General features: G+C 43.0%; 2 protein-coding genes across 8 annotated transcripts in view; one reads left to right on the forward strand and one right to left on the reverse strand.

The window, feature by feature from the left end:
• The window catches only part of DNASE1L3 (deoxyribonuclease 1L3), a 20,985-nt gene extending 16,147 nt beyond the window's left edge, over positions 1–4,838 (reverse strand). Inside the window, exon 1 of the mRNA XM_077278620.1 lies at positions 4,727–4,838. Within this exon, the coding sequence (XP_077134735.1) occupies positions 4,727–4,756 (30 nt within the window). The 5' untranslated portion in view covers positions 4,757–4,838. The remainder of the gene's footprint in view (positions 1–4,726) is intronic.
• ABHD6 (abhydrolase domain containing 6, acylglycerol lipase) overlaps positions 4,711–13,933 on the forward strand; it is a 25,568-nt gene continuing 16,345 nt past the window's right edge. Inside the window, exons 1-3 of one of the 7 annotated variants that reach the window (XM_077278611.1) lie at positions 4,711–4,844; positions 11,615–11,755; positions 13,724–13,880. In XM_077278611.1, coding sequence (XP_077134726.1) covers positions 11,637–11,755; positions 13,724–13,880 — 276 coding nt within the window. In that variant the 5' untranslated portion in view covers positions 4,711–4,844; positions 11,615–11,636. Of the gene's footprint in view, positions 4,889–10,029; positions 10,114–10,187; positions 10,228–10,620; positions 10,752–11,614; positions 11,756–13,723; positions 13,881–13,933 lie in introns of those variants that run through there. The other 6 variants (XM_077278613.1, XM_077278618.1, XM_077278612.1 and 3 more) reach the window with 6 other exon arrangements.

The following is a 13,933-nucleotide window of genomic DNA, read 5'->3' on the forward strand; positions in this document are numbered from 1 at the left end:
TAGAAATACAGCATCACAGTCAAATTGAATACATGAGTACAGAACCAGAACTATCATAACTACAGGAATTCTGCACCAGAACCATAATCAGTACATGAATACAGCACCAGAATTACTATCATAATTACATCTCTAAAACCACCATTGGTACATTAATACAGCAGGAGAACTACCTTCGGGTGACTTCTCACAGACAGAGCTGGTCTCGGCAGACTTCCCTTTGCACAAAAAAAAGAAAAGATCCTCACACTGCCCTTCTTGTGATACATGGCCTCCACACTATCCCCTCCTAGAAATGATTGCTCTTACACTGTACCCCTCATATACAGGTCCTTCTCAAAAAATTAGCATATAGTGTTAAATTTCATTATTTACCATAATGTAATGATTACAATTAAACTTTCATATATTATAGATTCATTATCCACCAACTGAAATTTGTCAGGTCTTTTATTGTTTTAATACTGATGATTTTGGCCTACAACTCCTGATAACCCAAAAAACCTGTCTCAATAAATTAGCATATCAAGAAAAGGTTCTCTAAACGACCTATTACCCTAATCTTCTGAATCAACTAATTAACTCTAAACACATGCAAAAGATACCTGAGGCTTTTAAAAACTCCCTGCCTGGTTCATTACTCAAAACCCCCATCATGGGTAAGACTAGCGACCTGACAGATGTCAAGAAGGCCATCATTGACACCCTCAAGCAAGAGGGTAAGACCCAGAAAGAAATTTCTCAACAAATAGGCTGTTCCCAGAGTGCTGTATCAAGGCACCTCAATGGTAAGTCTGTTGGAAGGAAACAATGTGGCAGAAAACGCTGTACAACGAGAAGAGGTGACCGGACCCTGAGGAAGAAGTGGACTGAGTCTGGTGTGGAAACATCCAGAGCCACCGTGCACAGGCGTGTGCAGGAAATGGGCTACAGGTGCCGCATTCCCCAGGTAAAGCCACTTTTGAACCATAAACAGCGGCAGAAGCGCCTGACCTGGGCTACAGAGAAGCAGCACTGGACTGTTGCTAAGTGGTCCCAAGTACTTTTTTCTGATGAAAGCAAATTTTGCATGTCATTCGGAAATCAAGGTGCCAGAGTCTGGAGGAAGACTGGGGAGAAGGAAATGCCAAAATGCCTGAAGTCCAGTGTCAAGTACCCACAGTCAGTGATGGTGTGGGGTGCCATGTCAGCTGCTGGTGTTGGTCCACTGTGTTTCATCAAGGGCAGGGTCAATGCAGCTAGCTATCAGGAGATTTTGGAGCACTTCATGCTTCCTGGCACCTGCTCACAGTGCCAAAACCACTGGTAAATGGTTTACTGACCATGGTATTACTGTGCTCAATTGGCCTGCCAACTCTCCTGACCTGAACCCCATAGAGAATCTGTGGGATATTGTGAAGAGAAAGTTGAGAGACGCAAGACCCAACACTCTGGATGAGCTTAAGGCCGCTATTGAAGCATCCTGGGCCTCCATAACATCTCAGCAGTGTCACAGGCTGATTGCCTCCATGCCACGCCGCATTGAAGCAGTCATTTCTGCCAAAGGATTCCCGACCAAGTATTGAGTGCATAACTGAACATTATTATTTGATGTTTTTTTTGTTTGTTATTAAAAAACACTTTTATTTGATTGGACGGTTGAAATATGCTAATTTATTGAGACAGGTTTTTTGGGTTATCAGGAGTTGTATGCCAAAATCATCAGTATTAAAACAATAAAAGACCTGACAAATTTCAGTTGGTGGATAATGAATCTATAATATATGAAAGTTTAATTGTAATCATTACATTATGGTAAATAATGAAATTTAACACTATATGCTAATTTTTTGAGAAGGACCTGTAAGATGACCATCACTCCACCTCCGCTTATGAACCATAACGCCACACAGTCCCTCCTTATGATTTACAGTGGGTACAAAAAGTATGCAGACCCCTTTACATTTTTCACTCTTTGTTTCATTGCAGCCATTTGGTAAATTCAAAAAAGTTCATTTTTTCTCATTAATGTACACTCTGCACCCCATCTTCACTGAAAAAAAACAGAAATGTAGTCATTTTTGCAACTTTATTAACCCCTTCACCCCCGGAGCTTTTTCCATTTTTCCGTTTTCGTTTTTCGCTCCCCTCCTTCCCAGATCCATAACTTTTTTATTTTTCCGTCAATTTGGCCATGTGAGGGCTTATTTTTTGCGGGACGAGTTGTACTTTTGAACGACATCATTGGTTTTAGCATGTCGTGTACTAGAAAACGGGAAAAAAATTCCAAGTGCAGTGAAATTGCAAAAAAAGTGCAATCCCACACTTGTTTTTTGCTTGCCTATTTTGCTAGGTTCACTAAATGCTAAAACTGACCTGCCATTATGATTCTCCAGGTCACTACGAGTTCATAGACACCTAACATGACTAGGTTATTTTTCACCTAAGTGGTGAAAAAAAATTCCAAACTTTGCAAAAAACAAAACAAAACAAAATTGCGCCATTTTCCGATACTCGTAGCGTCTCCATTTTTCGTGATCTGGGGTCAGGTGAGGTAGCTAAAATGCAGGTGTGTTGTGAGTGCCGACCACAGGGGGGCGATCAGTAACCATAGAGGTCTCAAGGACCTCTATGGTTACAATGGAGGAGCATCGCCGACCCCCGATCATGTGACGGGGGTCGGCGATGCGCTCATATCCGGCCGCACGGCCGGATGCGGTAGTTAAATGCCGCTGTCTGCGTTTGACAGCGGCATTTAACTAGTTAATAGCGGCGGGTGATCGCGATTTCACCCGCCGCTATTGCGCGCACATGTCAGCTGTAAAAAACAGCTGACATGTCGCGACTTTGATGTGCGCTCACCGCCGGAGCGGGGGTCCCGACATGTGACGTACTATTCCGTCACATGTCGGGAAGGGGTTAAAAAAGAAAAACAGAAATCTCACATGGTCATAAGTATTCAGACCCTTTGCTCAGTATTGAGTAGAAGCACCTTTGAGCTCGTACAGCCATGAGCCTTCTTGGGAATGATGCAACAAGTTTTTCACACCTGGATTTGGGGATCCTCGGCCATTCTTCCTTGCAGATCCTCTCCAGTTCTGTTAGGTTGGATGATGAACGTTGGTGGACGCCATTTTCAGGTCTCTCCAGAGATGCTCAGTTGGGTTTAGGTCAGGGCTCTGGCTGGGCCAGTCAAGAATGGTCACAGACTTGTTCTGAAGCCACTCCTTTGTTATTTTAGCTGTGTGCTTAGGGTCATTGTCTTGTTGGAAAGTCAACCTTCGGCCAAGTCTGAGGTCCAGAGCACTCTGGAAGAGGTTTTCATCCAGGATATCTCTGTACTTGACCGCATTCATGTTTCCTTCAATGACAACCAGTCATCCTGTCCCTGCAGCTGAAAAACACCCCCATAGCATGATGCTGCCACCACCATGTTTCACTGTTGGGATTGTATTGGGCAGGTGATGAGCAGTGCCTGGTTTTCTCCACACATACCGCCTAGAATTATCACCAAAAAGGTCTATCTTCATCTCATCAGACCAGAGAATCTTATTTCTCATAGTCTGGGAGTCCTTCATGTTTTTTTTAGCAAACTCTATGTGGGCTTCTGTCGTGACACTCTGTGAAATACTGATGTAAAATACTGAGCAAATACTGAACATGTGACCGTGGCCTTATACTCATCTCCGGTGCTGGTGTCATTCCAGTGGTGTCGGCACTGGCTCCCCCGAGGCTCCCGTGACATTATATCACGCAATCCCTGAGGCCAATCCATGCTGGCTTCACTCTCCCCTCCTTTGGACGGTTCACCTATATATATAGAGAGAGAAGCTGTAGGGATCGCAATCCCCGGCAGAAGCATTGCCGGAACGGCGCAGGCATCGGAGGTGAGTACTGGTGTTATTATTTTACAAGGGGGGAAACATAGGGATTCAGAAGGGGTTGTCCGAGTAGTAGACAATCCCTTTAAATAAAATGCAAAATATAAAAAAAAAAATAAAACTCTGCAACTAAAAAGTGCACTGGAACTGCAGAATGGCTGTTTTTCATTCCCGTCGCCTGCCAAAAAAAAATAAAAAAAAGAACAAAAAGGTATCGGAACATCGTATAGGCCCCAAAATGGTGGCGATAAAAATAACCAACTCTACAGATCGAAAAATAAAATAAAAAGGTGCATAGGAAAATATAAAAAAGAGGAGGACCCTAGAGGCGACCATTTATATAGTTATTTACATGCTCCCCACATAGCAAATTGAGCTCTGCTGCATTGTACGAGGCTGCACAGCCAGTGCTGGGTGCTGGGAGCCTGCTGCACAGCCAGTGCTGGGTGCTGGGAGCCTGCTGCACAGCCAGTGCTGGGTGCTGGGAGCCTGCTGCACAGCCAGTGCTGGGTGCTGGGAGCCTGCTGCACAGCCAGTGCTGGGTGCTGGGAGCCTGCTGCACAGCCAGTGCTGGGTGCTGGGAGCCTGCTGCACAGCCAGTGCTGGGTGCTGGGAGCCTGCTGCACAGCCAGTGCTGGGTGCTGGGAGCCTGCTGCACAGCCAGTGCTGGGTGCTGGGAGCCTGCTGCACAGCCAGTGCTGGGTGCTGGGAGCCTGCTGCACAGCCAGTGCTGGGTGCTGGGAGCCTGCTGCACAGACACATCACATGGACAGCCCAGGCTCCCTATACAGAGGAACCGGCGCTGCTTCCCGCAGTGTCACTGCCATCTAGTGGCGGCCAGTGGCAATTTCGGTCGGCGCACTCACTGCTGTCGCTGCTCTTCTGATCTGATCCATCGCCTTTAATGAGAGTGCGGCAGTTCCGGGTGTGATCCAGCAGTGAGATCCCGGCACCAGCTGGAGGATCCTCCGGAGCCAGGGCCGGGTAGGTGATCGCTCCCTCCTGCCTCCCTGCTGGCCGTGTAGGAGGTGATTGCTGTGTGTCACTTTGTATCATGTCAGTGTCACATTGTGCTACATTGTATCACTGCTCCATCATCCTCCTCCTGCCCGGTCTGCTGGCCCTTTCCAGGTTTCCTGGGTTCTCCTGCTCCATTATTCTGGTATATGTCACCATGTGTCACCATTGTGTAAAACCTCTGCTATCCGGCTGTCGCTTGTCCCAATTCGTGACGTATCGTTGTCCGGCAGCAGCCGTCATTCACGGTCACCGGTATTCCTCCAAAAAGGATGCGCGCATCTATCCAGAGCCGCAAAATAAGGAGAAGTGTCAGAATTGTAGGTTAAATATTGGCTGAATATTGGGCATTTTACTAGCACTATTTTTATTTTTTACTTTTTTTCATATTTTTCCTTTTTTTATATATTGATAATAGATTTCGCTTTTCGCCTTCATGGTCTAAAATGGAGAAAATACAGGTCATGGATCTGACATTGGAGCACAGGCGATCTGTCGAGCTGTCTTATAGCGGAGCTTTATTTCTACCATATTATTATTATTATTAATATTATATTATTATTAATATTATATGAATATATTATATTCTACCATATTAGTGTATTATTAGACAGTATATATATATATATATATATATATATATATATATATATATATATATTTATTATACAGTATATATATTCTGGGCCGGCTCCAGGGCCCCTTTTCTCTTTCTATTTTTCCTCCTACCCTGCAAGAACTCTTATTTTTGGTCTATGAGGTTTTTGTTATTTTTTAGTTTTTATTATCGTTTTTCGGGTCCATACAATTTTTTCATTTTTTTTTTTTCTTTTAAGGGGGGTTGTAATTCTGCCTTTTTTTTTTTTGTTTGTTTTTGTTTGTTTATGCATGCAATAATATTATTATAATATTTTATTAGTTTGGACAATTAGCTTGGGCCAGATATGTCGATTTTTATTTTATTCTTTAGATTTTAATAATGTTTCTAGAAGAGAGGGCGATACGAACTTATGTACATAAATAGATATATATGAATGTTTCAACAACAGAGGGTGACCTTTTATATATTTATTTTACTAAATATATATGAATATTTGTAAAATAAATATACAAAAGTTCACCCTCTATTGTTGAAACATTCTTAGAAAAAAATAATGGCATCTAAGCAGTTGAGGCTATGTGCACACGTTGCGGATTCGTGTGTGGATTTTTCCACGCAGAATCTTAAAAATCCGCAGGTAAAACGCTCTTTGTTTTATCTGCGGATTTACTGTGGAAGTTTTGCCAGCGTTTTTACACCTGCGGATTCCTATTAAGGAATAGGTGTAATACACTGTGGAATCCTCACAAAGAATCGACATGCTCCGGAAAATACACCGCAGCATACATGCGTTTTGTTTTCGCACCATGGGAACTGCGGATTTGGTTTTCCATAGGTTTACATGGTACTGTACACTGCATGGAAAACTGCGTCAAATCCGCAACGTGTGCACATAGCCTAAGACTGCTGCGACTGGAGCTCGCTCTGATTGCAGCAGTTAGAGTCAGGTGCCGACTGTTCAACATAACTGGAGCAGCTTCTGACCCTACTCTGCACATGCCCAGTGAACCCCGACACATGCACAGGTGTACATATATAATGTTCCTATATCTATATTATTATACAATATAAGTATTTATTAATGGGGTGCAGGACAGATTAAGTGTTTACAGGCCTCATTCATGCTGCAGAGCTGAAATCATAGAGACTGTAATGAGGCACCCAAAGTCCATACACTAAGGATACATAGGGACTTTATGTACTGCCATATAGTGCCTCCATACTGTGCTACATTGCAGAGATATTCTCCCATAGTAACTAGTGATGAGCGAATGTGGTCGGATAAGGTGTTATCTGAGCATGCTCGTGTGCTAGCATGCTCGAATAATATGTTTGAGTTCCCGCACCTGCATATCTTGTGGCTGTTCGACAGGAAATCCCTGCATGTGTTGTGGCTGTCGAACATATATCATTCGAGCACGCCAAAAACACTCGGTTACTACACAAACATGCTCAGATAACACCGTATCTGCACACGTTCACCCATCACTAGTAATAACATACTAATGTGGCGTCTGATGGCACAGTATTTTACATCTGACTGAGGTAACCTCTGTGTGATATGAGATCATATGTCGGTACAATCGGGCCCCATAAACTTCTATTGTTTTCTTATTACACGCCCATCTGCCACAGTTTTTATTCAGACCCCCATTCATTTAGTTGGAGCCCGCCATTATTTTTTTTTTAAATTAATGTAAAGGGGGATTCTGTCCTAGATTAAGCCACGTTCACACTATCAGTATTTGTTGAATTTTTACCTCAGTATTTAGAAGCCAAAACCAGGCGTGGGTGATAAATACAGAAGTGGCGACGCCGTCTCTCTTAGGCCGGAGTCACACTACAGCGAGATACGGCCGAGTCTCGCAGGTTAAAAACAAGCTCTGGCGCCGGCACTCCGGAGCGGAGCGTGCGGCTCCATGTATTGCTGTGCGGCCGCCGAGTACCGGTGCCAGAGCTTGGTTTTAACCTGCGAGAATCGGCCGTATCTCGCTGTGTGTGATCCCGGCCTTACACTTTTCTTCTTATTGTCCCACTCCTGGCTTACAAATACTGAGGTAAAAAATTCAGCAAATACTGAACGTGTGAACGTGGCCCAAGTGAGAAAATCTAAATCCGCATATTGGAGCTTTTAGGGTACGTGTCCACGTTCAGGATGGCCGGCGGTTTGGACGGAGCGGCAAACCCGCTCCGCCCTAAGCCCTGCCCCCTTCTGTGACACGATGATGCCGGATGTGTTCATTGCACACATCCGGCATCAACGCACCCCACACATAGGGCCCTGTGATATACTTGCGGCGGCGCAGCGTCGCCGCAAGGTACACGGACATGCTGCGATCTTAAAAGACGTGCAGCATGTCGGGAATCGCAGGGCCGCCGGGTGCGTGTTACCACGCATAGTGGAGACGGGATTTCATAAAATCCCCTCCACTATGCTGTAACATCTGGACGCTGCGTGTTTGACGCTGCGGCTCTGCGCAGCGTCAAACACGCAGCGTTTCCTGAACGTGGACACATACCCTTAGTCATCTCTATTTCCTGTCTTACTGCCCCAAAAAATAGAAAAAAAAGGCAATAAAGGCTCAGTATTGGCACCTGCTTACTTATAATTAATGACTAACCCTAAAGTCCATGGTCATGGTGAAGGTTGTGCCGACACACGTCGTGGCTGGCAGTTTACTGATATATAGGGATGACTTTAGCCCCTTCAGCGGATCCATAGTGTGTCCCCAATAGCTGTGATTATCCTCAGGTTTATGTAGTGTGCACAGCCATTGGGGTCTTTCAGGGTCGGCTGGTATCTTGCACATGAAAAGTCATCTGACTACCCGGTCTGTCATCGCATTGAAGTACAATTTACCCTTTGGATATTCTCGGCAGGACATGCGTGACATTTCTTGAAATCCCATGTACTACACTGGTACTATAAACCGCAATGGACTTTCTATCAATAAATTGCATTGTTTTCTCCTTATACTCGTTAGATTAATATCAGCCGAACCTGACAATTATGGCACCATTCACATTAGGGTCCCCACACACATTAGATGAAAATTGACCAAACTCTTCGCTATCAACAGGACCGGCAGACCATCAGACATATATGGGGGGCATACGGACTCTCCCTAGACAGGTTTATGTTTGGGGAAAAGAAGGGTGATTTAAACTGTAAAATTATATTTATTTATTTTTTTAATTTCTATTTTTTTTTTTTTTTTCCATTTTTTATTAGTTTCCTTAGGAGACTTGAACTTACAATCACTATTATTGCAATACAGACTGGACCTTGTAGGAATAATAACATGGCAGACCCGCAAGCCATGGCAATCCATTGACCGAGTCCATCAGATGGGGTGGGGAAGATGGTTTCAGCCTTTCAAATGCAAATCTGCCAAATCACCCCTCTTTTTCACCAAACATAAATGGCAAAATAATAATAGGGGGGACATTTTTTTTAATAATGCTGCATACATACTTGCTCAAACTAAGGGCTCACGCAGATGACCAAAGTTTTGGTAGCGGTGCAATTCGTCAAAACATCGGATCGCACTTGGACCAATGTTATTCACTGAGGCCATGCACATGCCCGATTGTTTTTTCTTGGACCGCTCGAGGGGGAAAAAAAAATTGCAGCATGCTTGATTTGCCTTTGCTAATCAGATAGCACTTGGTCATTCAAGTCTATGGGTCCATGAACAAAACAAAAAAAAAAATGTAAAAAAAAAAATGTTTTTCTTTTATTCTCCACATTCGAAAAATATCGGATCACACTGATCAAACTGTGATCACAGTGTGATTAGCATAATTGGACCGATTTCCTAGGATGAGAGAAAACCAGTTGTGTGACTCCAGCCTAATAAATCTAAAATTATTTTTTCCCATACAGTAAATGAAGAAAAAATAAAAATCTGAATGCCACCATTGGTGTTTATCTGTCACCACTCTCTCCCCCAAAATGTAATAACAAGTGATCAAAATGTCATATGTACCCAAAATAGTATCGATAAAAATGTCAGCTTGCCACAAAAAAACCCCCAAGCTTTCACCCAGGGCCATTAACATAAAAGTTACCGATCTCAGAAAATGGCGACACAAAACATTTTATTTTATTTTTTTTAAGCTTCTGTTCTAATTTATTATTACCCACTCAAATATACACTTTAAGTTTTGTATCGCCATATCTGACCCGGAAAATCACATTATTATTTTTTAACCATTACATGCACTCGGAATATTTTTCAGTACTTTATACGGTAAAAACTGTCATTCAAAAGAAATGTCACCTACAAAAAAAAAATTTAAAAATTTACATTGAACGGATGTGTCGGCAGGAATTTTTGAAAAAAAAGTTATGGCTCTTTGAAGAAGAGGAGAAAAAAAAAAAGACGAAAGTGCAAAAGTGAAAAATTGAATCCGTAAGGGTTAATGTAAATTCACCTGGCACTGGGGATTGGATTGCCAGTTCTGGCATAACAGTGAATCTGGAATAAAGGAAATTTATCTTTCTTCCATCTCATATTATCAGTTATATACTGAGCAAAGGTGGAGCAGGTGAGAGAGGGGCAAGGGTTGATGTACTGGACGGAGTGTGTGCCGGGTCATTGCTGCATTCACGACCACAGCTGCGTCCTTGTCGTAAGTTCTTCCACAGAGGGCAATGCTGATGGCCTAGGGGGGAATCTTGGGATAAAAGCAGATGATTGGGGTGGGCTTGAGTTACATCGAATGGCCGTGAGATCTGCAGCTCTGGTAACCTGGATAATGCTGATCACAAGGAGAAAACTGCTGACGGCTAGAGACTGACTGCGGCAAGAGCTGCTCTCCCAGCCTGGCTCTATCACTACGTGCCGTAGTACAGGCCGATCATCACGATCACTACTTAGCTCTAGAATGGATGTGTATCTGCCGTACACTTAATTAATGTATTCCATATATACCATCCTATAATGGTGTGGCACAGGATGCAGATTTGGGGGCATTTGCTACTTCTGTTTTCTAAATCTCTCTCCGCAGTTTCATTATAGATTGAGTTTTAATTTCGTGAATGGCATTATATAAATTTGGCACATAGATGTATTTTGCTTTACCATATATTGCTTAAGTCCCTTTTTTTTATTGAATTTTATAATTTTTTTTTTTTTAAATAGTATTACAGAAAAGAAAAAGTCAAAATCCTTCAATACAAGAACATATTTCAGCTTGCTTTTAATTGCATCAGCAGTGCCTTTCTAAATAGCAAGGCCATGAGTGGTTAAAAAGTTTTGGCTTTTCAGGTACAGATCCATCGTCAGGCACATGCTGTTTTATGACAGTTTATAGGATCGGCTTTGTTCCATATATTTGTGATATATTATTATTTATTGTTATATCGCCATTTATTCCATGGCGCTTTACATGGGAGGAGGGGTATACATAATAAAAACAAGTACAATAATCTTAAACAATACAAGTCATAACTGGTACAGGAGGAGAGAGGACCCTGCCCGCGAAGGCTCACAATCTACAAGGGATGGGTGAGGATACAGTAGGTGAGGATAGAGCTGGTCGTGCAGCGGTGTGGTCGATCGGTGGTTACTGCAGGTTGTAGGCTTGTCGGAAGAGATGGGTCTTCAGGTTCTTTTTGAAGGTTTCGATGGTAGGCGAGAGTCTGATGTGTTGTGGTAGAGGGTTCCAGAGTAGGGGTGATACGCGAGAGAAATCTTGTATGCGATTGTGGGAAGAGGAGATAAGAGGGGAGTAGAGAAGGAGATCTTGTGAGGATCGGAGGTTGCGTGTAGGTAAGTACCGGGAGACGAGGTCACAGATGAATGGAGGAGACAGGTTGTGGATGGCTTTGTACATCATGGTTAGGGTTTTGTAGTGGAGTCTCTTGGCAATGGGGAGCCAGTGAAGGGATTGACAGAGGGCAGAGGCCGGGGAATAGCGGGGAGACAGGTGGATTAGTCGGGCAGCAGAGTTTAGAATAGATTGGAGGGGTGCGAGAGTGTTAGAGGGGAGGCCACAGAGCAGGAGGTTGCAGTTTTCAATTATATATATAATTTTTTTTTGTATTGCAGATAAAGGGAAGATTTTGTACAAAAAATTTGCAAAGTATCGGAGAACCTGTTACTCAAATTTCCTTCTCTGTTTCTTACAGGCAAGAACTGACCAGGAGAAACATGGACCTGGATGTTCTGAACATGTTCCTGATTGCAGGAGGGACATTGATCATCCCAATATTGGCGTTCGTGACCTCTTTTTTCTTTTGGCCAGCAGCACTTATCAAAATTTATTACTGGTAAGTTTTCATTTTTCTTAAAGTGATTGCCCACTTATAAACCTGTAATTGTTTTCAGGTCTTGCATTCCGCTTTGGTTAAAGGGAAGCTGTCGCCACGTTTTATCCGTATAAAACATGATCGCCATATGTACACGGGAAAAAGAACCATCATTCCTTTGCTAAAAGTAGGGATTTTACAATTTGTGTTGACTATCGGAGACATTAAGCCAGATCATGTCTGTTTCATTGATGTGGATAGTTATGTCTGCTGGATACGCCCAGGGGACACCTAAGTAATTGACATCTGGTGCGGGAATTTATAGCCTAATGTTTGTAAATGTAAGGGCTCGTGCAGGTGACTGTTTTAATTGGACGAGTGCTCTTCATGGGTTTTGACAGATCGCACTCGTACCCTTGCTCTGCTATGAGGCTGTGCACATGTCCGACGCTTTCCTCAGATCAAGAAAAAATTAAAATTACCATCACAATTGTGGGGAAAAAACTGCACCACTGCTGTCACGTATGAACGCAGCTTTAAAGTGGTATCCCACGATCATACACATGCCTCTTGTTTTGTAACAATGCCTTGCATGAGCTGCATCATTTTTTTTTTTTTGTATGTAATGTTTTTGAAGATGCCCATTTTGAGTGCCGCCCTTCTTATGATGTACTTTGCACAATCATAATCGTGCCTCGTTGCATGGTTTGGCCTCCCTGACTACACAGGTCCAGCATGCGCTTTCTAGTGCAGCGATTTTCTATTATCACAACTTGTGAAAATGTCTCACTCTGAAATGGCAGTCATGTGTGCTGCTCTGCAGGACTGCCCAGTCTACACAGTATGGATCCACATGGAAAAAGATAGAACCGGAGGATAGAAGCCGCGCAGACCACAATAAAGGTAACAGAGTTACACACACTCTCTGTTTATTAGCCTACGCGTTTCGTGGCAAACAGGCCACTTCATCAGGGCATCACAGTGGCCTGTTTGCCACGAAACGCGTAGGCTAATAAACAGAGTGTGTGTGTAACTCTGTTACCTTTATTGTGGTCTGCGCGGCTTCTATCCTCCGGTTCTATCTTTTTCCATGTGGATCCATACTGTTTGCCGGGAGTCTGCTGCGACCATACGTGCTTATCCAAGGGAGTTGTGACCTGTCACAACCAGACCAGGTGAGTCTGTTTTGTGGGGGTCCAGGTGATTGCGATACCTGAAGGTATTACTCTATGTGCGCTTCTTTTTCTTGTTTTTACAGTCTACACAGTAAAGCCTTATTCCCACATCACTGATTTTCTCATATGAGAAAATCGATCAGAGTTTCGCTGATGACAGAAAAAGTTTCTCCACCTCCATTATCTATGGTATCCAAGTGCTGTCTGTTTCTATTATTATTATTATTATTATTATTTATTTTTTATTTTTTTATTATTATTTTTTATGGACCCATAGACTTTCATTGCAGAGTTTGATCTGACACCCAGATTAATATTGGACATATCTCCGTGATTTTGCACGGACCATCCGGTCCCCAGAAAATCGCGGACAAGTGAACACCCCATAGACTATCATAGGTAGGGGTGCTATCTGTGAAACTGATGTGTGAATGAGCCTTCCATCAAGTAAGTGCGAGCCGGAGACCGAAAACACTTGACCATGTCTGAGTAATTGTGAGGGGGTATGAGGGTTTTAGGAAAAAAGGATGATTCTAGGTGAAGACATTGAAGCGATGACATTCCGACTACCATTAGCCATCATAAAAGTGATAATGGGAGCTTCTTGCATACTGGTAATTAGTTCAGTGGTGGATATTCGCATTTTACATTTTTTATGAAAAATTAAGTAGCCACAATATAGCAGTGTTGTGGACACCTTATGGTAATTTTATGTGTGCTATACCTTCTTTCTCCAATAACCAATGGCTTTTAAAAAGCCTGTTCTGGGCCTTTCCATAAAAAGAGGCTAAAAATCCATTTGGATATGTTGCAGGTACTGGCGTCGAGCGTTGGGGATGCAGGTCAAGTATGTCAGCTATGGGAACTACAAATTTTGTTACACTTCTCGAGGACGACCAGGGCCAAAGCCATCCATCCTCATGCTACACGGATTCTCTGCTCACAAAGATATGTGGTTAGCCATTGCCAAAGTGAGTAACTTTTTTTTTTTTTCGTGTATACTTTCTCACTAGTCAACCATAGG

The sequence above is a fragment of the Ranitomeya variabilis genome, chromosome 8 (assembly GCF_051348905.1).
Source record: "Ranitomeya variabilis isolate aRanVar5 chromosome 8, aRanVar5.hap1, whole genome shotgun sequence".
Lineage (NCBI taxonomy): Eukaryota > Metazoa > Chordata > Amphibia > Anura > Dendrobatidae > Ranitomeya > Ranitomeya variabilis.